At 44.3% G+C, this 24,806-nt stretch overlaps 1 protein-coding gene across 4 annotated transcripts in view; it reads right to left on the bottom strand.

The window, feature by feature from the left end:
- jade1 (jade family PHD finger 1) overlaps positions 1–24,806 on the bottom strand; it is an 80,347-nt gene that overhangs the window by 4,477 nt on the left and 51,064 nt on the right. For all 4 annotated transcript variants that reach the window (XM_036955453.2, XM_036955448.2, XM_090211758.1 and 1 more), the window contains exons 5-10: positions 22,456–22,640; positions 21,674–21,885; positions 5,878–6,045; positions 5,557–5,673; positions 3,645–4,169; positions 1,544–1,661 (exon numbers count right to left, since the gene is read on the bottom strand). In XM_036955453.2, coding sequence (XP_036811348.2) covers positions 1,544–1,661; positions 3,645–4,169; positions 5,557–5,673; positions 5,878–6,045; positions 21,674–21,885; positions 22,456–22,640 — 1,325 coding nt within the window. The remainder of the gene's footprint in view (positions 1–1,543; positions 1,662–3,644; positions 4,170–5,556; positions 5,674–5,877; positions 6,046–21,673; positions 21,886–22,455; positions 22,641–24,806) is intronic.

Raw genomic sequence — 24,806 nt, 5'->3', positions numbered from 1 at the left:
AGAATCAGAACAGGACACCCATCCCATTTAGAATCAGAACAGGACACCCATCCCATCCCATTTAGAATCAGAACAGGACACCCACCCCATCCCATTTAGAATCAGAACAGGACACCCATCCCATTTAGAATCAGAACAGGACACCCACCCCATCCCATTTAGAATCAGAACAGGACACCCACCCCATCCCATTTAGAATCAAAACAGGACACCCACCCCATCCCATTTAGAACCAGAACAGGACCTCCACCCCATCCCATTTAGAACCAGAACAGGACCTCCACCACATCCCTTTAAGAACCAGAACAGGACCTCCACCACATCCCATTTAGAACCAGAACAGGACCTCCACCACATCCCTTTAAGAACCAGAACAGGACCTCCACCACATCCCATTTAGAACCAGAACAGGACACCCATCCCATTTAGAATCAGAACAGGACACCCATCCCATTTAGAACCAGAACAGGACACCCACCCCATCCCATTTAGAACCAGAACAGGACCTCCACCCCATCCCATTTAGAACCAGAACAGGACCTCCACCACATCCCTTTAAGAACCAGAACAGGACCTCCACCACATCCCATTTAGAACCAGAACAGGACACCCATCCCATTTAGAATCAGAACAGGACACCCATCCCATTTAGAATCAGAACAGGACACCCATCCCATTTAGAATCAGAACAGGACACCCATCCCATTTAGAATCAGAACAGAACATCCACCCCATTTAGAATCAGAACAGAACATCCATCCCATATAGAATCAGAACAGGACACTCATCCCATCCCATTTAGAATCAGAACATCCATCTCATTTAGAATCAGAACACCCATCCCATTTAGAATCAGAACATCCATCCCATTTAGAATCAGAACATCCATCCCATTTAGAATCAGAACAGGACACCCATCCCATTTAGAATCAGAACATCCATCTCATTTAGAATCAGAACACCCATCCCATTTAGAATCAGAACATCCATCCCATTTAGAATCAGAACATCCATCCCATTTAGAATCAGAACATCCATCCCCTTTAGAATCAGAACATCCATCTCATTTAGAATCAAAACAGCCATCCCATTTAGAATCAGAACAGGACATCCATCCCCTTTAGAATCAGAACAGGACACCCATCCCATTTAGAATCAGAACAGGACATCCACCACATTTAGAATCTAATCCTAACCATTACTACCAGCCTAATCCTACCCACGACTACCAGCCTAATCCTACCCACGACTACCAGGCCTAATCCTACCCACGACAACCAGCCTTATCCTAACCACGACAACCAGCCTTAGCCTACCCGTGACAACCAGCCTAATCCTAACCACGACTACCAGCCTAATCCTATCCACGACAACCACCCTAATCCTACCCGTGACAACCAGCCTAATCCTACCCGTGACAACCAGCCTAATCCTACCCGTGACAACCAGCCTAACCCTACCCGTGACTACCATCCTAATCCTACCCGTGACAACCAGCCTAATCCTACCCGTGACAACCAGCCTAATCCTACCCGTGACGTACCGTTGATGATCTCATGGTCCAGCAGCTCGGCCTGATGAGTAAAGATCTGTTCCTGGATCCTCCACAGAGTCCTCTTTATCTTCTCCCTCCGCGTCACCATGTAGGTCAGGTTACGAGCCTGCAACAGAACCAGGTGACACGCAATTTAGTAGTACTGTCAGTATGGTAGAGTAGTACTGTCAGCCTGTCTAGTAGAGTAGTACTGTCAGTCTGTCTAGTAGAGTAGTACTGTCAGTCAGTCAGTCTAGTAGAGTAGTACTGTCAGTCAGTCAGTCTAGTAGAGTAGTACTGTCAGTCAGTCAGTCTAGTAGAGTAGTACTGTCAGTCAGTCAGTCTAGTAGAGTAGTACTGTCAGTCAGTCAGTCTAGTAGAGTAGTACTGTCAGTCAGTCTGTCTAGTAGAGTAGTACTGTCAGACTGTCTAGTAGAGTAGTACTGTCAGTCTGTCTAGTAGAGTAGTACTGTCAGTCTGTCATGTAGAGTAATACTGTCAGTCAGTCTAGTAGAGTAGTACTGTCAGTCAGTCTAGTAGAGTAGTACTGTCAGTCAGTCTAGTAGAGTAGTACTGTCAGTCTGTCATGTAGAGTAGTACTGTCAGTCTGTCATGTAGAGTAGTACTGTCAGTCTGTCTAGTAGAGTAGTACTGTCAGTCTGTCATGTAGAGTAATACTGTCAGTCAGTCTAGTAGAGTAGTACTGTCAGTCAGTCTAGTAGAGTAGTACTGTCAGTCAGTCTAGTAGAGTAGTACTGTCAGTCTGTCATGTAGAGTAGTACTGTCAGTCTGTCATGTAGAGTAGTACTGTCAGTCTGTCTAGTAGAGTAGTACTGTCAGTCAGCCAGTCTAGTAGAGTAGTACTGTCAGTCAGCCAGTCTAGTAGAGTAGTACTGTCAGTCAGCCAGTCTAGTAGAGTAGTACTGTCAGTCTGTCTAGTAGAGTAGTACTGTCAGCCTGTCTAGTAGAGTAGTACTGTCAGTCAGCCAGTCTAGTAGAGTAGTACTGTCAGTCAGCCAGTCTAGTAGAGTAGTACTGTCAGTCAGCCAGTCTAGTAGAGTAGTACTGTCAGCCTGTCTAGTAGAGTAGTACTGTCAGTCAGTCATGTAGAGTAGTTCTGTCAGTCAGCCAGTCTAGTAGAGTAGTACTGTCAGTCAGTCTAGTAGAGTAGTACTGTCAGTCTGTCTAGTAGAGTAGTACTGTCAGTCTGTCTAGTAGAGTAGTACTGTCAGTCAGCCAGTCTAGTAGAGTAGTACTGTCAGTCAGTCAGTCTAGTAGAGTAGTACTGTCAGTCTGTCTAGTAGAGTAGTACTGTCAGCCTGTCTAGTAGAGTAGTACTGTCAGTCAGTCATGTAGAGTAGTACTGTCAGTCAGCCAGTCTAGTAGAGTAGTACTGTCAGTCAGTCAGTCTAGTAGAGTAGTACTGTCAGTCTGTCTAGTAGAGTAGTACTGTCAGTCAGCCAGTCTAGTAGAGTAGTACTGTCAGTCAGCCAGTCTAGTAGAGTAGTACTGTCAGTCTGTCTAGTAGAGTAGTACTGTCAGTCAGCCAGTCTAGTAGAGTAGTACTGTCAGTCAGCCAGTCTAGTAGAGTAGTACTGTCAGTCAGTCAGTCTAGTAGAGTAGTACTGTCAGTCAGTCAGTCTAGTAGAGTAGTACTGTCAGTCTGTCTAGTAGAGTAGTACTGTCAGTCAGCCAGTCTAGTAGAGTAGTACTGTCAGTCAGCCAGTCTAGTAGAGTAGTACTGTCAGTCTGTCTAGTAGAGTAGTACTGTCAGTCAGCCAGTCTAGTAGAGTAGTACTGTCAGTCAGCCAGTCTAGTAGAGTAGTACTGTCAGTCAGCCAGTCTAGTAGAGTAGTACTGTCAGTCAGCCAGTCTAGTAGAGTAGTACTGTCAGTCAGCCTGTCTAGTAGAGTAGTATTGTCAGTCTGTCTGTCTAGTAGAGTAGTACTGTCAGTCTGTCTGTCTGGTAGAGTAGTACTGTCCCTCTGTCTGTCCAGCTGAGAAGCCATCACCGGCTGCCTGGGCGTGGCTGGCTCGGGAGGCATGGCTTGTGAACATATGGCACCCTGACCCCTCCCCTAGGGCAACGGGAAGTGGAAGTAGAACCTACCCTCTCCAGATCCTGGCGGAGGTGAGTGAACAGCTGTAGGCGGTGGAGGAGGACATCATGCTCTCTCCTAGCCAGACTCTCCTCCTCCTCCTTCTGGGGGGTCAGCAACGGCTGGCTGTGATTGGCTCGGCGCTTCAGCTTCCAGTACTGATACAGGAAATCTACTGTTTCCTGGGGCAACTGCAGGTGATTGGCTACCTCCTTAACGTTAACAAACTGGTAAAACTGCTCCTCCAGCTGCTGCAGTTTGATCTGACGCAGGTTCACCGCCTGCTGGTTCACCCTGCTCTCCTCCTGGGGGGCTGGGACGGGGGGTGGAACTTCATCACCTCTGACTCTGTCACTCTTCCGCCACTTCTTGTCTCTGGTCCCCTCTCCGTCCTGTCCTTCCTTCAGACCAGAGTGTTTGGGGCAAAAGGATTTGAACTTGACCTCATCCTGCTCTGTCAGGATGGTGTTCATCTCCAGGCTGCTCTGTAAGGCACAGCTCACATGGAACGCTGTCCGACAGCTCTTTGCTGAACACTGAGGGAATACAGAGTTAAAGCTCTTAGTGAACACTGAGGGAATACAGAGAGCAAGTTACAGCTCTTAGCTGAACACTGTGGGAATACAGAGTTACTACAGCCCTCAGCTGAACACTGAGTTTGAGCTCTTAGCTGAACACTGAGGGAATACAGAGAGCAAGTTACAGCTCTTAGCTGAACCCTGAGGGAATAAATAGAGTGAGTTACCACTTTTAGCTGAACACTGGGGGAATAAAGAAATGTATAGCTCTTAGCTGAACCCTGAGGGAATACAGCGAGTTAGAGCTCTTAGCTGAACCCTGATGGGATACAGAGAGTTAGAGCTCTTAGCTTAACACTGAGGGAATATGTATTTTATTTCACCTTTATTTAACCAGGTAGGCCAGTCTATATACAGTGTGTGCAAAGGCATGAGGAGGTAGGCAATAAATAGGCCATAGGAGAGAATAGTTACAATTTAGCAGATTAACACTGGAGTGATAAATGAGCAGATGATGATGTGCAAGTAGAGATACTGGTGTGCAAAAGAGCAGAAAAGTAAATAAAATAAAAACAGTATGGGGATGAAGTAGATAGATTGGGTGGGCAATTTACCGATGGACTATGTACAGCTGCAGCGATCGGTTAGCTGCTCAGATAGCAGATGTTGAAAGTTGGTGAGGGAAATAAAAAAGTCTCCCAACTTCAGCGATTTTTGCAATTCGTTCCAGTCACTGGCAGCAGAGAACTGGAAGTAAAGACGGCCAAATGAGGTGTTGGCTTTAGAGATGATCAGTGAGATACACCTGCTCTAACGTGTGCTACGGGTGTGTGTCGTTATCGTGACCAGTGAACTGAGATAAGGCGGAGCTTTACCTAGCATAGGTTTATAGATGACCTGGAGCCAGTGGGTCTGGCGACGAATATGTAGTGAGGGCCAGCCGACTAGAGCATACAGGTCGCAGTGGTGGGTGGTATAAGGTGATTTGGTGACAAAACGGATGGCACTGTGATAGACTGCATTCAGTTTGTTGAGTAGAGTGTTGGAGGCTATTTTATAGATGACATCGCCGAAGTCGAGGATCGGTAGGATAGTCAGTTTTACTAGGGTGAGTTTGGCGGCATGAGTGAAGGAGGCTTTGTTGAGAAATAGAAAGCCGATTCTAGAATTAGTTTTGGATTGGAGATGCTTAATGTGAGTCTCGAAGGAGAGTTTAGTCGAACCAGACACCCATGAATACAGAGAAAAAGTTACAGCTCTCGGCTGAACACTGAGGGAATAGAGAGAGAGCTCCAGCTCTCGGCTGAACACTGAGGGAATGCAGAGAGAGAGGATTGTTGAGGTAACTACCAGGTAGAAAGCCTTGTCAATGCAGTAGCTACATAGCTCCAGTGTCCGTGTGTACCTGTATACAGGCTCCAGTCTGGTCTTTACAGAGACAGCAGGTCAGAGCCCATCTGTTACTAGGGATGTGGGACATGTTGGTGATCGGCTCCATCTTCTCTGGGTTCCCAATGCTCACCTACACACACATAATCATTAGACAATACACTCCTTGCCAAAATGTGAAAGTCCCCTTTATGCAACCATCATTGAAACACTAGGATACTATCACTTGATAACTTCAAGCCTCCTTGATGAGACCGCATACCAGGATAGGCTTGGACAAAGACATATGATTGGACAGACCATAGAGACTTGGGGGTCAGAGGTTAGGGTTCATCACCTCGGGGATCCACAGGGCACAGCTGACGTGAACCCACTTTGTTCCGCTGCGAGTGGGTTTCATGGCCCCGCCCTTCTTGGGGCAGAGTTGGCATTTTGGCGAGATACCGAGGTCACAGGTCCGACACAGCCAGCTTCCCTTTGGCACCTTCAGAATCCCATAACACGCCTGGAACACAGAACATACAGAACATAACCACTAGGTCAGAGCGTTGGGCCAGTCACCGAAAGGTTGCTGGATCGAATCCCCGAGCTGACAAGGTAAAAATCTGTCGTTCAGCCCCAGTTAACCCACTGTTCCCCGAGAGCCGAAGAAGTGGGTGTCGATTAAGGCAGCACCCGCATCTCTCTGATTCAGTGGGGTTGGGTTAAATGCATAAGACACATTTCAGTTGAAGGCATTCAGTTGTATAACTGGTTAGGTATCCCCCTTCCCCTTTTCTTAGAACAGTCACCTATACTCCCTCTCTGGCCTCTAGGTCATCAGGCTTCTGATTATCCCACACACCTGTCACCATCGTCTCACGCACCTGCGCCTCATGTCACTCACCTGGACTCCATCACCTCCTTGATTATCTTCCCTATATCTGTCACTCACCTGGACTCCATCACCTCCTTGATTATCTTCCCTATATCTGTCACTCACCTGGACTCCATCACCTCCTTGATTATCTTCCCTATATCTGTCACTCACCTGGACTCCATCACCTCCTTGATTATCTTCCCTATATCTGTCACTCACCTGGACTCCCATCACCTCCTTGATTATCTTCCCTATATCTGTCACTCACCTGGTCCCCTCCTTGATTATCTTCTCTATATCTGTCACTCACCTGGTCCCCTCCTTGATTATCTTCCCTGTATCTGTCTCTCCCCTTGGTTCTTTCCTCAGGTGTTATTGACTCGGTTTTCATGTCGGTGTGTTGCTTAAAACACTCACTCCCTGAACTTGCTTCCAGACTCTCAGCGTACATCGTTACAGGAACACAGAGCATAATAACACACCTATAACATACATGATTTATCAGCAGAATAAGTAAGGGATAAACGGTTCTGTACATTACCTTGGATATGGATGGTGGAGTTCGTGAAGATCGTTCTCAAATAAAATGATATGAAAGCACACATTTATCGGAAGATAATATTTTTTTTTATGGGGGGGGTTAAAATTTACATTTTTATAAGCAAATTCATACTCTGTCATCTCTTGGTTACTAGACCCAGTCGTTTGTTCCATTAGTATATTTACGGACGTGAACCAGTCATTAGTTTATGTTCTGTTGCTATGTTCAGTGGCAACGTTCCTGTCCCTTGCTCGCTGCTAGCTAGCCAACTAGCTATGGCTACACAGTCACTACCTCTTCTGCCAGAATAACAGAAACGTTTATTCCGTTGCGTTTAAGCTGCTTATCCAGCTTATACCACAGTTGCCATAGAAAACAACACTAAGCACACAAACATGAATGTGTGCATGAGGCAGATGGTCATGTTTTTTTTATTTCACCTTTATATAACCAGGTAGGCTCGTTGAGAATAAGTTCTCATTTACTGCGACCTGTCCAAGATAAAGCAAAGCAGTGTGACACAGAGTTACACATGGAGTAAACAATAAACAAGCCAATAACAAACAAATCAATGACACAGTAGAAAAAAGAAAGCAGTGCAACATAAACAACAGTTACACATGGGATAAACAATCATACAGCCAATAACACAATAGGAAAATCTGTATACAGTGTGTGAAAATGAAGGAAGGAGGTAAGGCGATAAATAGGCCGTAGTGGCAAAGAAATTACAATTTAGCAATTGACACTGGAGTGATATATGTGCAGATGAGGATGTGCAAGTAGAAATACTGATGTGCAAAAGGGCAGAAAAACAAAAACAAATATGGGGATGAGGTAGGTAGTTGGTTGCATGGGCTATTTACAGATGGGCTGTGTACAGCTGCAGCAATCAGTAAACTGCTCTGACAGCTGACGCTAAAGTTAGAGAGGGAGATATAAGACTCCAAAAATGCAGTGATTTTTGCAATTCGTTCCAGTCATTGGCAGCAGAGAACTGTAAAGGAAAGGTGGTGAATGGAGGTGTTGGCTTTGGGGATGATCAGTGAAATATACAGTTGAAGTCTGAAGTTTACATAAACCTTAGCCAAATACATTTAAACTCAGTTTTTCACAATACCTGATATTTAATCCTAGTAGAAATTCCCTGTCTTAGGTCAGTTAGGATCACCACATTATTTTAAGAATGTGAAATGTCAGAATAATAGCAGAGAGAATTATTAAGTTCAGCTATAATTTTTTTCATCACATTCCCAGTGGGTCAGGAGTTTACATACACTAAATTAGTATTTGGTAGCATTGCCTTTAAATTGTTTCACTTGGGTCAAATGTTTCGGGTAGCCTTCCACAATAAATTGGGTGAATTTTGGCCCATTCCTCCTGACAGAGCTGGTGTAACTGAGTCAGGTTTGTAGGCCTCCTTGCTAGTACACGATTTTTCAGTTCTGTCCACAAATGTTCTATAGGGTTGAGGTAAGGGCTTTGTGATGGCCACTCCAATACTTTACTTTGTTGTCTTTAAGCCATTTTGCCACAACTTTGGAAGTATGCTTGGGGTCATTGTCCATTTGGAAGACCCATATGCGACCAAGCTTTAACTTCCTGACTGACGTCTTGAGATGTTGCTTCAATATATCCACAATTTTCCTCCCTCGTGATGCCATTTATTTTGTGAAGTGCACCAGCCCTTCCTGCAGCAAAGCACCCCCACGACATAATGCTGCCACCCCTGTGCTTCACAGTTGAGATGGTGTTCTTCGGCTTGCAAGCCTCCCCCTTTTCCTCCAAACATAACGATGGTCATTATGACCAAAGTGTTATATTTTTGTTTCATCAGACCAGAAGACACTTCTCCAAAAAGTACAATCTTTGTCCCCATGTGCAGTTGCAAACCGTAGTCTGGCTTTTTTTATAGCGGTTTTGGAGCAGTGGCTTCTTCCTTGCTGAGTGGCCTTTCAGGTTACATCGATATAGGACTCGTTTTACTGTAGATATAGATACTTTTGTACCTTTTTCCTCACAAGAAAATCTTCACAAGGTCCTTTGCTGTTGATCTGGAATTGAATTGCACTTTTCACACCAAAGTACATTCATCTCTAGGACACAGAATGCGTCTCTTTCCTGAGCGGTATGACGGCTGCGTGGTCCCATGGTGTTTATACTTGCGTACTATTGTTTGTACAGATGAACGTGGTACCTTCAGGCGTTTGGAAATTGCTAGGTATACCTCCAAATTGTACACAGGTACACCTCCAATTGACTCAAATTATGTCAATTAGCCTATCAGAAGCTTCTAAAGCCATGACATAATTTTCTGGAATTTTCCAAGTTGTTTAACTTCTTGGTGACAGGGGGTAGTATTTTCACGTCCCGATGAAATGCATGCCCAAATTCAACTGCCTGCTACTCATCTCCAGAAGATATGATATGCATACTATTAGTCGATTTGGATAGAAAACACTCTGAAGTTTCTAAAACTGTTTGAATCATGTCTGTGAGTATAACAGAACCTATTTAGCAGGCGAAACCCTGAGGACAAACCATTCAGAATTATTTTTATTTTTATTATTTTTAGAATTTAGCTTTATCTGGACACGGTTCGTCAGGACCTCCAACAGCCGAAGCTAAGTAGTAACATTAACATGATGCCTTCAAATTGCAGTCGCTGTACTCGCCTTACGGCGAGGATGGCTGTGCTACAAGCCCAGCTTCAGACGCAATCGCTAGGCAAGGGTAATTTCAGTGTAGGAAAGGATGAAACCGCGTCTGTGCCACCAGTAAGTACAGATAGTAGTATAAATCCCCTGGCACAGTCCCCGCAGCCGGACAACTTTCTCACGGTTTCTGGAAGGAAATGCTGTAGGAACGCTCAACCGGTGTCGCTCATTCAGCCGACAGAAACTTTCAACCGGTTTTCCCCATTAAGCAGCGGGTCGGAGTCAGAGGCCGAGTCTTCTCTGGTCTCTACTCCTCCCGTTACGGGGTCTGAGACGCCGAAGCTTCCCACCATTAGCTCTGACAAATTGAAAACTCTAGTCATTGGCGACTCCATTACCCGCAGTATTAGACTTAAAACGAATCATCCAGCGATCATACACTGTTTACCGGGGGGCAGGGCTACCGACGTTAAGGCTAATCTGAAGATGGTGCTGGCTAAAGCTAAAACTGGCGAGTGTAGAGAGTATAGAGATATTGTTATCCACGTCGGCACCAACGATGTTAGGATGAAACAGTCAGAGATCACCAAGCGCAACATAGCTTCTGCGTGTAAATCAGCTAGAAAGATGTGTCGGCATCGAGTAATTGTCTCTGGCCCCCTCCCAGTTAGGGGGAGTGATGAGCTCTACAGCAGAGTCTCACAACGCAATCGCTGGTTGAAAACTGTTTTCTGCCCCTCCCAAAAGATAGAATTTGTAGATAATTGGCCCTCTTTCTGGGACTCACCCACAAACAGGACCAAGCCTGACCTGCTGAGGAGTGACGGACTCCATCCTAGCTGGAGGGGTGCTCTCATTTTATCTACCAACATAGACAGGGCTCTAACTCCTCTAGCTCCACAATGAAATAGGCTGTTAGCCAGCCTGCCAGCATAGTGGAGTCTGCCACTAGCACAGTCAGTGTAGTCAGCTCAGCTATCACCATTGAGACCGTGTCTGTGCCTCGACCTAGGTTGGGCAAAACTAAACATGGCGGTGTTCGCCTTAGCAATCTCACTAGGATAAAGACCACCTCCATTCCTGTCATTATTGAAAGAGATCATGATACCTCACATCTCAAAATAGGGCTACTTAATGTTAGATCCCTTACTTCAAAGGCAATTATAGTCAATGAACTAATCACTGATCATAATCTTGATGTGATTGGCCTGACTGAAACATGGCTTAAGCCTGATGAATTTACTGTGTTAAATGAGGCCTCACCTCCTGGCTACACTAGTGACCATATCCCCTGTGCATCCCGCAAAGGCAGAGGTGTTGCTAACATTTACAATAGCAAATTTCAATTTACAAAAAAAAAAAATGACGTTTTCGTCTTTTGAGCTTCTAGTCATGAAATCTATGCAGCCTACTCAATCACTTTTTATAGCTACTGTTTACAGGCCTCCTGGGCCATATACAGCGTTCCTCACTGAGTTCCCTGAATTCCTATCGGACCTTGTAGTCATAGCGGATAATATTCTAATCTTTGGTGACTTTAATATTCACATGGAAAAGTCCACAGACCCACTCCAAAAGGCTTTCGGAGCCATCATCGACTCAGTGGGTTTTGTCCAACATGTCTCTGGACCCACTCACTGTCACAGTCATACGCTGGACCTAGTTTTGTCCCATGGAATAAATGTTGTGGATCTTAATGTTTTTCCTCATAATCCTGGACTATCGGACCACCATTTTATTACGTTTGCAATTGCAACAAATAATCTGCTCAGACCCCAACCAAGGATCATCAAAAGTCGTGCTATAAATTCACAGACAACACAAAGATTCCTTGATGTCCTTCCAGATTCCCTCTGTCTACCCAAGGACGCCAGAGGACAAAAATCAGTTAACCACCTAACTGAGGAACTCAACTTAACCTTGCGCAATACCCTAGATGCAGTTGCACCCCTAAAAACTAAAAACATTTCTCATACGAAACTAGCTCCCTGGTACACAGAAAATACCCGAGCTCTGAAGCAAGCTTCCAGAAAATTGGAACGGAAATGGCGCCACACCAAACTGGAAGTCTTCCGATTAGCTTGGAAAGACAGTACTGTGCAGTACCGAAGAGCCCTTACTGCTGCTCGATCATCCTATTTTTCTAACTTAATTGAGGAAAATAAGAACAATCCGAAATTCCTTTTTGATACTGTCGCAAAGCTAACTAAAAAGCAGCATTCCCCAAGAGAGGATGACTTTCACTTTAGCAGTGATAAATTCATGAACTTCTTTGAGGAAAAGATTATGATTATTAGAAAGCAAATTACGGACTCCTCCTTAAATCTGCGTATTCCTTCAAAGCTCAGTTGTCCTGAGTCTGCACAACTCTGCCAGGACCTAGGATCAAGAGAGACGCTCAAGTGTTTTAGTACTATATCTCTTGACACAATGATGAAAATAATCATGGCCTCTAAACCTTCAAGCTGCATACTGGACCCTATTCCAACTAAACTACTGAAAGAGCTGCTTCCTGTGCTTGGCCCTCCTATGTTGAACATAATAAACGGCTCTCTATCCACCGGATGTGTACCAAACTCACTAAAAGTGGCAGTAATAAAGCCTCTCTTGAAAAAGCCAAACCTTGACCCAGAAAATATAAAAAACTATTGGCCTATATCGAATCTTCCATTCCTCTCAAAAATTTTAGAAAAGGCTGTTGCGCAACAACTCACTGCCTTCCTGAAGACAAACAATGTATACGAAATGCTTCAGTCTGGTTTTAGACCCCATCATAGCACTGAGACGGCACTTGTGAAGGTGGTAAATGACATTTTAATGGCATCGGACCGAGGCTCTGCATCTGTCCTCGTGCTCCTAGACCTTAGTGCTGCTTTTGATACCATCGATCACCACATTCTTTTGGAGAGATTGGAAACCCAAATTGGTCTACACGGACAAGTTCTGGCCTGGTTTAGATCTTATCTGTCGGAAAGATATCAGTTTGTCTCTGTGAATGGTTTGTCCTCTGACAAATCAACTGTAAATTTCGGTGTTCCTCAAGGTTCCGTTTTAGGACCACTATTGTTTTCACTATATATTTTACCTCTTGGGGATGTTATTCGAAAACATAATGTTAATTTTCACTGCTATGCGGATGACACACAGCTGTACATTTCAATTAAACATGGTGAAGCCTCAAAATTGCCCTTGCTAGAAGAATGTGTTTCAGACATAAGGAAGTGGATGGCTGCAAACTTTCTACTTTTAAACTCGGACAAAACAGAGATGCTTGTTCTAGGTCCCAAGAAACAAAGAGATCTTCTGTTGAATCTGACAATTAATCTTAATGGTTGTACAGTCGTCTCAAATAAAACTGTGAAGGACCTCGGCGTTACTCTGGACCCTGATCTCTCTTTTGAAGAACATATCAAGACCATTTCAAGGACAGCTTTTTTCCATCTACGTAACATTGCAAAAATCAGAAACTTTCTGTCCAAAAATGATGCATAAAAATTAATCCATGCTTTTGTCACTTCCAGGTTAGACTACTGCAATGCTCTACTTTCCGGCTACCCGGATAAAGCACTAAATAAACTTCAGTTAGTGCTAAATACGGCTGCTAGAATCCTGACTAGAACCAAAAAATTTGATCATATTACTCCAGTGCTAGCCTCTCTACACTGGCTTCCTGTCAAAGCAAGGGCTGATTTCAAGGTTTTACTGCTAACCTACAAAGCATTACATGGGCTTGCTCCTACCTATCTCTCTGATTTGGTCCTGCCGTACATACCTACACGTACGCTACGGTCACAAGACGCAGGCCTCCTAATTGTCCCTAGAATTTTTAAGCAAACAGCTGGAGGCAGGGCTTTCTCCTATAGAGCTCCATTTTTATGGAACGGTCTGCCTACCCATGTCAGAGACACAAACTCGGTCTCAACCTTTAAGTCTCTACTGAAGACTCATCTCTTCAGTGGGTCATATGATTGAGTGTAGTCTGGCCCAGGAGTGGGAGGGTGAACGGAAAGGCTCTGGAGCAACGAACTGCCCTTGCTGTCTCTGCCTGGCCGGTTCCCCTCTTTCCACTGGGATTCTCTGCCTCTAACCCTATTACAGGGGCTGAGTCACTGGCTTTACTGGGGCTCTCTCATGCCGTCCCTGGAGGGGGTGCGTCATCTGAGTGGGTTGAGTCACTGATGTGGTCATCCTGTCTGGGTTGGCGCGCCCCCCCCCCCCCCCCCCCCTTGGGTTGTGCCGTGGCGGAGGTCTTTGTGGGCTATACTCAGCCTTGTCTCAGGATGGTAAGTTGGTGGTTGAAGATATCCCTCTAGTGGTGTGGGGGCTGTGCTTTGGCAAAGTGGGTGGGGTTATATCCTTCCTGTTTGGCCCTGTCCGGAGGTGTCCTCGGAGTGGGCCACAGTGTCTCCTGACCCCTCCTGTCTCAGCCTCCAGTATTTATGCTGCAGTAGTTTATGTGTCGGGGGGCTAGGGTCAGTTTGTTATATCTGGAGTACTTCTCCTGTCCTATTCGGTGTCCTGTGTGAATCTAAGTGTGCGTTCTCTAATTCTCTCCTTCTCTCTTTCTCTCTCTCGGAGGACCTGAGCCCTAGGACCATGCCCCAGGACTACCTGACATGATGACTCCTTGCTGTCCCCAGTCCACCTGGCTGTGCTGCTGCTCCAGTTTCAACTGTTCTGCCTTATTATTATTCGACCATGCTGGTCATTTATGAACATTTGAACATCTTGGCCATGTTCTGTTATAATCTCCACCCGGCACAGCCAGAAGAGGACTGGCCATCCCACATATGCTCTCTCTAATTCTCTCTTTCTTTCTCTCTCTCGGAGGACCTGAGCCCTAGGACCATGCCCCAGGAATACCTGACATGATGACTCCTTGCTGTCCCCAGTCCACCTGACTGTGCTGCTGCTCCAGTTTCAACTATTCTGCCTTATTATTATTCGACCATGCTGGTCATTTATGAACATTTGAACATCTTGACCATGTTTTGTTATAATCTCCACCCGGCACAGCCAGAAGAGGACTGGCCACCCCACATAGCCTGGTTCCTCTCTAGGTTTCTTCCTAGGTTTTGGCCTTTCTAGGGAGTTTTTCCTAGCCACCGTGCTTCTACACCTGCATTGCTTGCTGTTTGGGGTTTTAGGCTGGGTTTCTGTACAGCACTTTGAGATATCAGCTGATGTGCGAAGGGCTATATAAATACATTTGATTTGATTTGATCGTTTGCTTTCGCCGAAAAGCCTTTTTGAAATCTGACATGTTGGCTGGATTCACAACAAGTGTAGCTTTAATTTGGTATCTGACATGTGTGATTTAATCAAAGTTTGATTTTTATAGTAATTTATTTGAATTTGGCGCTCTGCATTTTCCCTGGCTTGACGCCAGCGTCCCCCCACACATCCCAGAGAGGTTAAAGGCACAGTCAACTTAGTGTATGTAAACTTCTGACCAACTGGAACTGTGATACAGTGAAATAATCTGTCTGTAAACAGTTGTTGGAAAAATTACTTGTGTCATGCACACAGTAGATGTCCTAACTGACTTGCCAAAACAATAATTTGCAAACAAGATATTTGTGGAGTGGTTGAAAAACAAGTTAATGACTCCAACTTAAGTGTATATAAACTTCCGACTTCAACTGTACCTGCTGGAACGCGTGCTGCGGGTGGGTGTTGCTATGGTGACCAGTGAGCTGAGATAAGGCAGAGCTTTACCTAGCAAAGACTTATAGATGACCTGGAGCCAGTGGGTTTGTCGACAAATATGTAGCGAGAGCCAGCCAACTAGAGCATACAGGTCGCAGTGGTGGGTAGTATATGGGGCTTTGGTGACAAAACAGATGGCAATGTGATAGACTACATCCAATTTGCTGAGTAGAGTGTTGGAGGCTATTTTGTAAATGACATTGCCGAAGTCAAGGATCGGTAGGATAGTCTGTTTTACGAGGGTATGTTTGGCAGCATGAGTGAAGGAGGCTTTGTTGTGAAATAGGAAGCCGATTCTAGATATAACTTTGGATTGGAGATGCTTAATGTGAGTCGAAGGAGAGTTTACAGTTGAGCCAGACACCTAGGTATTTATAGTTGTCCACATATTCTAAGTCGGAACAGTCCAGAGTAGTGATGCTAGTTGGGCGGGCAGGTGCGGGCAGCGAACGATTGAAGAGCATGCATTTAGTTTTACTAGCATTTAAGAGCAGTTGGAAGCCATGGAAGGAGTGTTGTATGGCGTTGAAGCTCGTTTGGAGGTTTGTTAACACAGTGTCCAAAGAAGGGCAAGATGTATACAGAATGGTGTCGTCTGCGTAGAGGTTGATCAAAGAATCAAACGCAATAAGAGCAACATCATTGATGTATACAGAGAAAAGAGTTGGCCCGCGAATTGAACCCTGTGGCACCCCCATAGAGACTGCCAGAGGTCCAGAAAACATGCCCTCCGATTTGACACACTGAACTCTATCAGAGAAGTAGTTGGTGAACCAAACGAGGCAGTCATTAGAGAAACCAAGGCTGTTGAGTCGGCTGATAAGAATTCGGTGATTGACAAGAGTCGAAAGCCTTGGCCAGGTCGATGAAGACGGCTGCACAGTACTGTCTTTTATCGATGGCGGTTATGATATCGTTTAGGACCTTGAGCATGGCTGAGGTGCATCCGTGACCAGCTCGGAAGAGTTGTCACGGATACTTGGCCGGGGTTTGGGTAGCCAGGTGGAAAGCATGGCCAGCGTAGAGAAATTCTGATTGAAATTCTCAATTATTGTGGATTCATCAGTGGTGACTCTGTTTTCCAGCCTCAGAGCTGTGGGCAGCTGGGAGGAGGTACTCTTGTTCTCCATGGACTTTACTGCGTCCCAAAACTTTTTGGAATTAGGGCTGCAGGATGCAAAAGTCTGTTTGAAAAAGCTAGCCTTTGCTTTCCTAATTGACTGTGTGTATTGGTTCCCGACTTCCCTGAAAAGTTGCATATCGCGGGGACTAATCGAAGCTAGTGCAGTACGCCACAGGATGTTTTTGTGCTGGTCAAGGGCAGTCAAGTCTGGAGTGAACCAAGGGCTATATCTGTTCTTAGATCTACATTTTGTGAACGTGGCTTATATATTATATGACATTATATTATGTTATTATATAACATGCTTATTTATGATGGTGAGGAAAGCACTTTTAAAGAACAACCAGGCATCATCTACTGATGGGATGAGGTCAGTATCCTTCCAGGATACCTGGGCCATGTCGATTAGAAAGGCCTGCTCGCAGAAGTGTTTTAGGGAGCGTTTGACAGTGATGAGGGGTGGTCGTTTGACCGAGGACCCATAGCGGATGCAGGCAATGAGTCAGTGATCGCTGAGATCCTGGTTGAAAACAGCAGAGGTGGATTTAAAGGGCAAGTTGGTCAGGATGATATCTATGAGGGTGACCGTGTTTACGGATTTGGGGTTGTAGCTGGTAGATTTGTTGATAATTTGTGTGAGGTGAGGGCATCTAGCTTAGATTGTAGGACGGCCGGGGTGTTTAGCATATCCCATTTTAGGTCACCTAGCAGTACGACCTCTGACAATAGATGGGGGGCAATCAATTCACATATGGTGTCCAGGGCACAGCTAGGAGCTGAGGGGGGTCTATAACAAGCGGTAACAGTGAGAGACTTATTTCTGGAGAGATGGATTTTTAAAACTGTTTGGGCATAGACCTGGATAGTAAGACATAACTCTGCAGGCAATCTCTACAGTAGATTGCAATTCCGCCCCCTTAAGCAGTTCTGTCTTGATGGAAAATGTTGTAATTGGGGATGGAAATTCCAGAGTTTTTGGTGGCCTTCCTAAGCCAGGATTCAGATACGGCTAGGACATCCGGATTGGTGGAGTGTGCTAGGGCAGTGAATAAAACAAACTTAGGGAGGAGGCTTCTAATGTTAACATGCATGAACCCAAGACTTTTACGGTTGCAGAAGTCAACAAATGAGAGCACCTGGGGAATAGGAGTGGAGCTAGGCACTGCAGGGCCTGGATTAATCTCTACATCACCAGAGGAATAGAGGAGGAGTAGGATAAGGGTACGGCTATAAGAACTGGTCATCTAGTGCGTTGGGAACAGAGAATAAAAGGAGCACATTTCTGGGCGTGGTATGATAGATTCAGGGCATAATGTACAGACAAGGGTAAGGTAGGGTGCAAGTACAGTGGGGGTAAACCTAGGCATTGAGTGACGATGAGAGAGGTTGCATCTCTGGAGGTACCAGTTAAGCTAGGTGAGGTCTCCGCATGTGTGGGGGGTGGGACAAGGGGGCTATCTGAGGCATGTTGAGCAAGACTAGGGGCTCCGCAGTAAAATAAAACAATGAGAGCTGCCCTAAACAACAGTATACAAGGCATATTGACATTAGAGAAAAGCATAAGCAATCACAGGTGTTGATTGGGAGAGCTAAGACAACAATGGGTGAGACAACAACGGGTAAACAGCTAGGACAACAACAACGGGTATATGGCGATGAATGGGCAGAAAGGGTCAGTTGGCTTCACACAGGGTCTGAGTTTGAGGCTGGGGCAGACAGATAAACAAAATGAAGTACCGTGTTAATGGACAGTAACATGAATATGTGCATGAGGCAGATGGTAATGGGAACAACATGAATTTGTCTATGAGACAGATGCTGTGCGACTCAAGTTTCACCATCAGATGGAAGACGGAGGCCCCTCTCTCTGGTCAGTCTCACCGGAGGAAAGGAAGGAGAGAGCAGGGACGGTGAGAGGCAGACTCCCTCCACTGAGTCTAATGCCGTATTCAAAACATCTGGGCACTCTGGGGGAAAAAACTAAATCCGATCGGGAAATACTTTTGAACGGTCATCAAACTCCAAGTCGGAGAGGTGTGATCTTTCTAGAGCTCCAACTTTCCAACCTGATGCCCCCCCCCCCCCAGAGTTCCCAGTTGTCCTGAAAGCACCATGACCATCAGATGCAGGTACCATCAGTCAAGTAAAAATATTTTAATTTATGCTGATCTATTTGCTCTAGTTTTGAAACATAATATGGTCTGAGAAGAACAATATTGGCAGGCCAAGCATATAGCCACTATGCTGTGATAATGTATTAGACCAGGCATATAGCCATTATGATGTGATAATGTATTAGACCAGGCACATAGCCATTATGCTGTGATAATGTATTAGGCCAGGCATATAGCCAATATGCTGTGATAATGTATTAGACCAGGCATATAGCCAGGCACATAGCCATTATGCTGTGATAATGTATTAGGCCAGGCATATAGCCAATATGCTGTGATAATGTATTAGACCAGGCACATAGCCATTATGCTGTGATAATGTATTAGGCCAGGCATATAGCCAATATGCTGTGATAATGTATTAGACCAGGCATATAGCCAGGCACATAGCCATTATGCTGTGATAATGTATTAGGCCAGGCATATAGCCAATATACTGTGATAATGTATTAGACCAGGCATAGCCATTATGCTGTGATAATGTATTAGGCCAGGAACATAGCCATTATGCTGTGATAATGTATTAGACCAGGCATAGCCATTATGCTGTGATAATGTATTAGGCCAGGAACATAGCCATTATGCTGTGATAATGTATTATACCAGGCATAGCCATTATGCTGTGATAATGTATTAGACCAGGCATAGCCATTATGCTGTGATAATGTATTAGGCCAGGCATATAGCCACTATGCTGTGATAATGTATTAAGCCAGGCACATAGCCATTATGCTGTGATAATGTATTAAGCAGGCACATAGCCACTATGCTGTGATAATGTATTAAGCCAGGCACATAGCCATTATGCTGTGATAATGTATTAGGCCAGGCACATAGCCATTATGCTGTGATAATGTATTAAGACAGGCACATAGCCACTATGCTGTGATAATGTATTAAGCATACTGCACAAACCTCATTCCTACAGAACTGGTTTTATTAGGTTAATGTTACATTTTAAAGTCATGTTTAAAACAAAAAAATCTCAGTGGTAGATCTCACCTTACTTTATGACTGTGAAAGTGATCTTTACTCAGAAAAGGTTGGTGACCACAGCACTAAGTGCTCTGTTGACATTTCACAGAGCTACGATTGTTTTGGGAGAAGAAAAAAATGAATTTCAAATTAATATGAAACTACGTCATGTCTCAAAATGTATATCTTACCTCTATTGTTTCATGTCCTGAGGATTCGAGAAGAAAGATGACAAGTTCAATGGGAAAGTGAGCCTGTCAGGTAGCCAGTTTTCTTGCAGAGAATCCTAGCTGACGAGATGCAATTTTCCAGATTTTTGAACACATATTTTCTCTGGCTTCCATTGATTTTGTCAGCCTAAATCTGGTCATCTTACAAAGGGTAAAAACTCCCAATAACTTTTGATCGGATTATGACAGGCATGAAGGTTGGACCAATGGTTTTCTTAGAGGAATATCTACATAATTTACATATTATTTTACCCATTGGTGAGGTTGTTAGGAGTGAGATAATGCTGAGGGTTGTTAGGAGTGAGATAATGCTGAGGTTGTTTGGAGTGAGATAATGCTGAGGTTGTTTGGAGTGTGAAGTGTGATGGATGTGACATCCATGCTGAGAAGAAGCCCTTTACATCAGAGTTGTTTGTCCCTGTTGAAATACAAGACTATATACTCTTCAGGAAAGTATTGCATCTCAAGTCTCCATTGAATAGACACTGATGCCAACATCAACATTTTTTATAAAGTAGTAAAATAACGAAATGTATCCACCAATCCAAAAAGGGGAATAGGCGGGAGCTTGACAGGCCGCCGTTCTGCTCTGTGGACAACAAATCCCACTGTTAGGGAGGCGACTCATCTCATCTGCTCCTTCCATAGAGGGACTAGTGTCTGCTGGTTTTTGGTTTTTCTTTTCAATTAAGACCTAGACAACCAGGTGAGGGGAGATCCTTACTAATCAGTGACCTAGACAACCAGGTGAGGGGAGATCCTTACTAATCAGTGACCTAGACAACCAGGTGAGGGGAGATCCTTACTAATCAGTGACCTAGACAACCAGGTGAGGGGAGATCCTTACTAATCAGTGACCTAGACAACCAGGTGAGGGAAGATCCTTACTAATCAGTGACCTTAATTTATCAATCATGTACAAGGAAAGAGAGAGATGAACCTGGAGAAGAGTCCCCTAAGCAAGCTGGTCCTGGGGCTCTGTTCATAAACACAAACACACCCTACAGAGCCCCAGGACAACAGCACAATTAGACCCAACCAAATCATGAGAAAACAAAAAGATAATTACTTAACACATTGGAAAGAATTAACAAAAAAACAGAGCAAACTAGAATGCTATTTGGCCCTACACAGAGAGTACACAGCGGCAGAATACCTGACCACTGTGACTGACCCAAAATTAAGGAAAGCTTTGACTATGTACAGACTCAGTGAGCATAGCCTTGCTATTGAGAAAGGCCGCCGTAGGCAGACATGGCTCTCAAGAGAAGACAGGCTATGTGCCCACTGCCCACAAAATGAGGTGGAATCTGAGCTGCACTTCCTAACCTCCTGCCCAATGTATGACCATATTAGAGAGACATATTTCCCTCAGATTACACAGATCCACAAAGAATTCGAAAACTCCCATATCTACTGGGTGAAATTCCACAGTGTGCCATCACAGCAGCAAGATTTGTGACCTGTTGCCACGAGAAAAGGGCAACCAGTGAAGAACAAACACCATTGTAAATACAACCCATATTTATGCTTATTTATTTTATCTTGTGTCCTTTAACCATTTGTACATTGTTAAAACACTGTATAAATATATATAATATGACATTTGTAATGTCTTTACTGTTTTGAAACCTCTGTATGTGTAATGTTTACTGTTAATGTTTGTTGTTTTTCACTTTATATATTCACTTTGTATGTTGTCTACCTCACTTGCTTTGGCAATGTTAACACATGTTTCCCATGCCAATAAAGCCCTTGAATTGAATTGAATTGAAAGAGGAAACCCCACAGAGACTCAGTCCTCTGGGATGAGTTGGACGCGTGGATGCGTGCTAGGGCAATAACGCTGGATTACAGAACCGTACCTGGTGAACACAGATGTTGCACTTGTCACAGAAAACCATCTCGTTGTTGTCCTCGCTGTCAGGTGACCGACAGATGTCACACACAACATCCTCGTCGTACTCCATGCCAAGCCCCTCCTCCGTTGCCATGGCATGGCTCATTCTGTCATAGCAACGCCTCTCAAACTCCTCCATCACTCTCTCCATGGTCATCTCGTCCAGCAGCACCATGCCTGGAGAACAGATAACATTAAACACTGCACAGCGCTGGACCACGACACAGTCGATACTACACAGCGCTGAATCAAGACAGTCGATACTACACAGCGCTGAATCAAGACAGTCGATACTACACAGCGCTGAACCAAGACAGTCGATACTACACAGCGCTGAACCAAGACAGTCGATACTACACAGCGCTGAACCACGACACAGTCGATACTACACAGCGCTGAACCAAGACAGTCGATACTACACAGCGCTGAACCACGACACAGTCGATACTACACAGCACTGAACCAAGACAGTCGATACTACACAGCGCTGAACCACGACACAGTCGATACTACACAGCGCTGAATCAAGACAGTCGATACTACACAGCGCTGAACCACGACACAGTCGATACTACACAGCGCTGAACCACGACACAGTCGATACTACACAGCGCTGAACCACGACACAGTCGATACTACACAGCGCTGGACCAAGACACAGTCGATACTACACAGCGCTGAACCACGACACAGTCAATACTACACAGTAAGCTGTACAACCGTAGATGAGGGGGTAAATCTACTGACCCATCAGAGTGAACTGCTGATTGATGAGCTCCAGCCAGGCCACGTCAGTGTCGTTGAGGTCGTAACGACACGTCCCCTCAGCCAGGGTCTGGATGTCCACGTACCCCAGCGCCCCTGAACACCCCGAACGGATCCACTTCTTAGGCGTCGAGAACATCACCTCCATCCCCCGCTCAGCCACTCCCCTACAGAGCAGAGATATGATTAAAGAGTTAGATGTGACGAGAGAGCAGAGATGGTTAGATATGACTAGAGAACAGAGATGGTTAGATATGACTAGAGAACAGAGATGGTTAGATATGACTAGAGAGCAGAGATGGTTAGATATGACTAGAGAACAGAGATGGTTAGATATGACTAGAGAACAGAGATGGTTAGATATGATTAGAGAACAGAGATATGACTAGAGAACAGAGATATGACTAGAGAACAGAGATATGACTAGAGAACAGAGATGGTTAGATATGACTAGAGAACAGAGATGATCAGATATGACTAGAGAACAGAGATATGACTAGAGAACAGAGATGGTCAGATATGACTAGAGAACAGAGATATGACTAGAGAACAGAGATGGTTAGATATGACTAGAGAACAGAGATATGACTAGAGAACAGAGATATGATTAGAGAACAGATATGGTTAAATATGACTAGAGAACAGAGATGGTTTGATATGATTAGAAAACAGATATGGTTAGATATGACTAGAGAACAAAGATATGACTAGAGAACAGAGATGGTTAGATATGACTAGAGAGCAGAGATATGACTAGAGAACAGAGATGGTTAGATATGACTAGAGAGCAGAGATGGTCAGATATGACTAGAGAGCAGAGATGGTTAGATATGACTAGAGAGCAGCGATGGTTAGATATGACTAGAGAACAGAGATGGTCAGATATGACTAGAGAACAGAGATATGACTAGAGAACAGAGATGGTCAGATATGACTAGAGAACAGAGATATGACTAGAGAGCAGAGATGGTTAGATATGATTAGAGATGGTTAGATATGACTAGAGAACAGAGATGGTCAGATATAACTAGAGAACAGAGATATGACTAGAGGACAGAGATGGTTAGATATGACTAGAGAACAGAGATGGTTAGATATGACTAGAGAACAGAGATGGTTTGATATGATTAGAGAACAGAGATGGTTTGATATGATTAGAGATGGTTAGATATGACTAGAGAACAGAGATGGTCAGATATGACTAGAGAACAGAGATGGTTAGATATGACTAGAGAACAGAGATGGTCAGATATGACTAGAGAACAGAGATATGACTAGAGAACAGAGATATGACTCGAGAACAGAGATGGTTAGATATGACTAGAGAACAGAGATGATCAGATATGACTAGAGAACAGAGATATGACTAGAGAACAGAGATGGTCAGATATGACTAGAGAACAGAGATATGACTAGAGAACAGAGATATGATTAGAGAACAGATATGGTTAGATATGACTAGAGAACAGAGATGGTTTGATATGATTAGAAAACAGATATGGTTAGATATGACTAGAGAACAGAGATATGACTAGAGAACAGAGATGGTTAGATATGACTAGAGAGCAGAGATGGTTAGATATGACTAGAGAACAGAGATGGTCAGATATGACTCGAGAACAGAGATATGACTAGAGAACAGAGATGGTTAGATATGACTAGAGAACAGAGATGGTCAGATATGACTTGAGAACAGAGATATGACTAGAGAACAGAGATGGTTAGATATGACTAGAGAACAGAGATGGTTAGATATGACTAGAGAGCAGAGATGGTTAGATATGACTAGAGAGCAGAGATGGTTAGATATGACTAGAGAGCAGAGATGGTTAGATATGACTAGAGAGCAGAGATGGTTAGATATGACTAGAGAACAGAGATGGTTTGAAATGATTAGAGAACAGAGATGGTTAGATATGACTAGAGAACAGAGATGGTTTGAAATGATTAGAGAACAGAGATGGTTAGATATGACTAGAGAACAGAGATGGTCAGATATGACTAGAGAACAGAGATGGTCAGATATGACTAGAGGACAGAGATGGTCAGACATGACTAGAGAACAGAGATGGTCAGATATGACTAGAGAACAGAGATATGACTAGAGAACAGAGATGGTTAGATATGACTAGAGAACAGAGATGGTCAGATATGACTAGAGAACAGAGATATGACTAGAGAACAGATATGGTTAGATATGACTAGAGAACAGAGATGGTTTGATATGATTAGAAAACAGATATGGTTAGATATGACTAGAGAACAGAGATATGACTAGAGAACAGAGATGGTTAGATATGACTAGAGAGCAGAGATGGTTAGATATGACTAGA

The sequence above is a fragment of the Oncorhynchus mykiss genome, chromosome 19 (assembly GCF_057628025.1).
Source record: "Oncorhynchus mykiss isolate SJ-2025 chromosome 19, ASM5762802v1, whole genome shotgun sequence".
In the NCBI taxonomy this organism is placed as follows: domain Eukaryota; kingdom Metazoa; phylum Chordata; class Actinopteri; order Salmoniformes; family Salmonidae; genus Oncorhynchus; species Oncorhynchus mykiss.
This window is presented reverse-complemented; position numbering and strand designations above follow the sequence as displayed.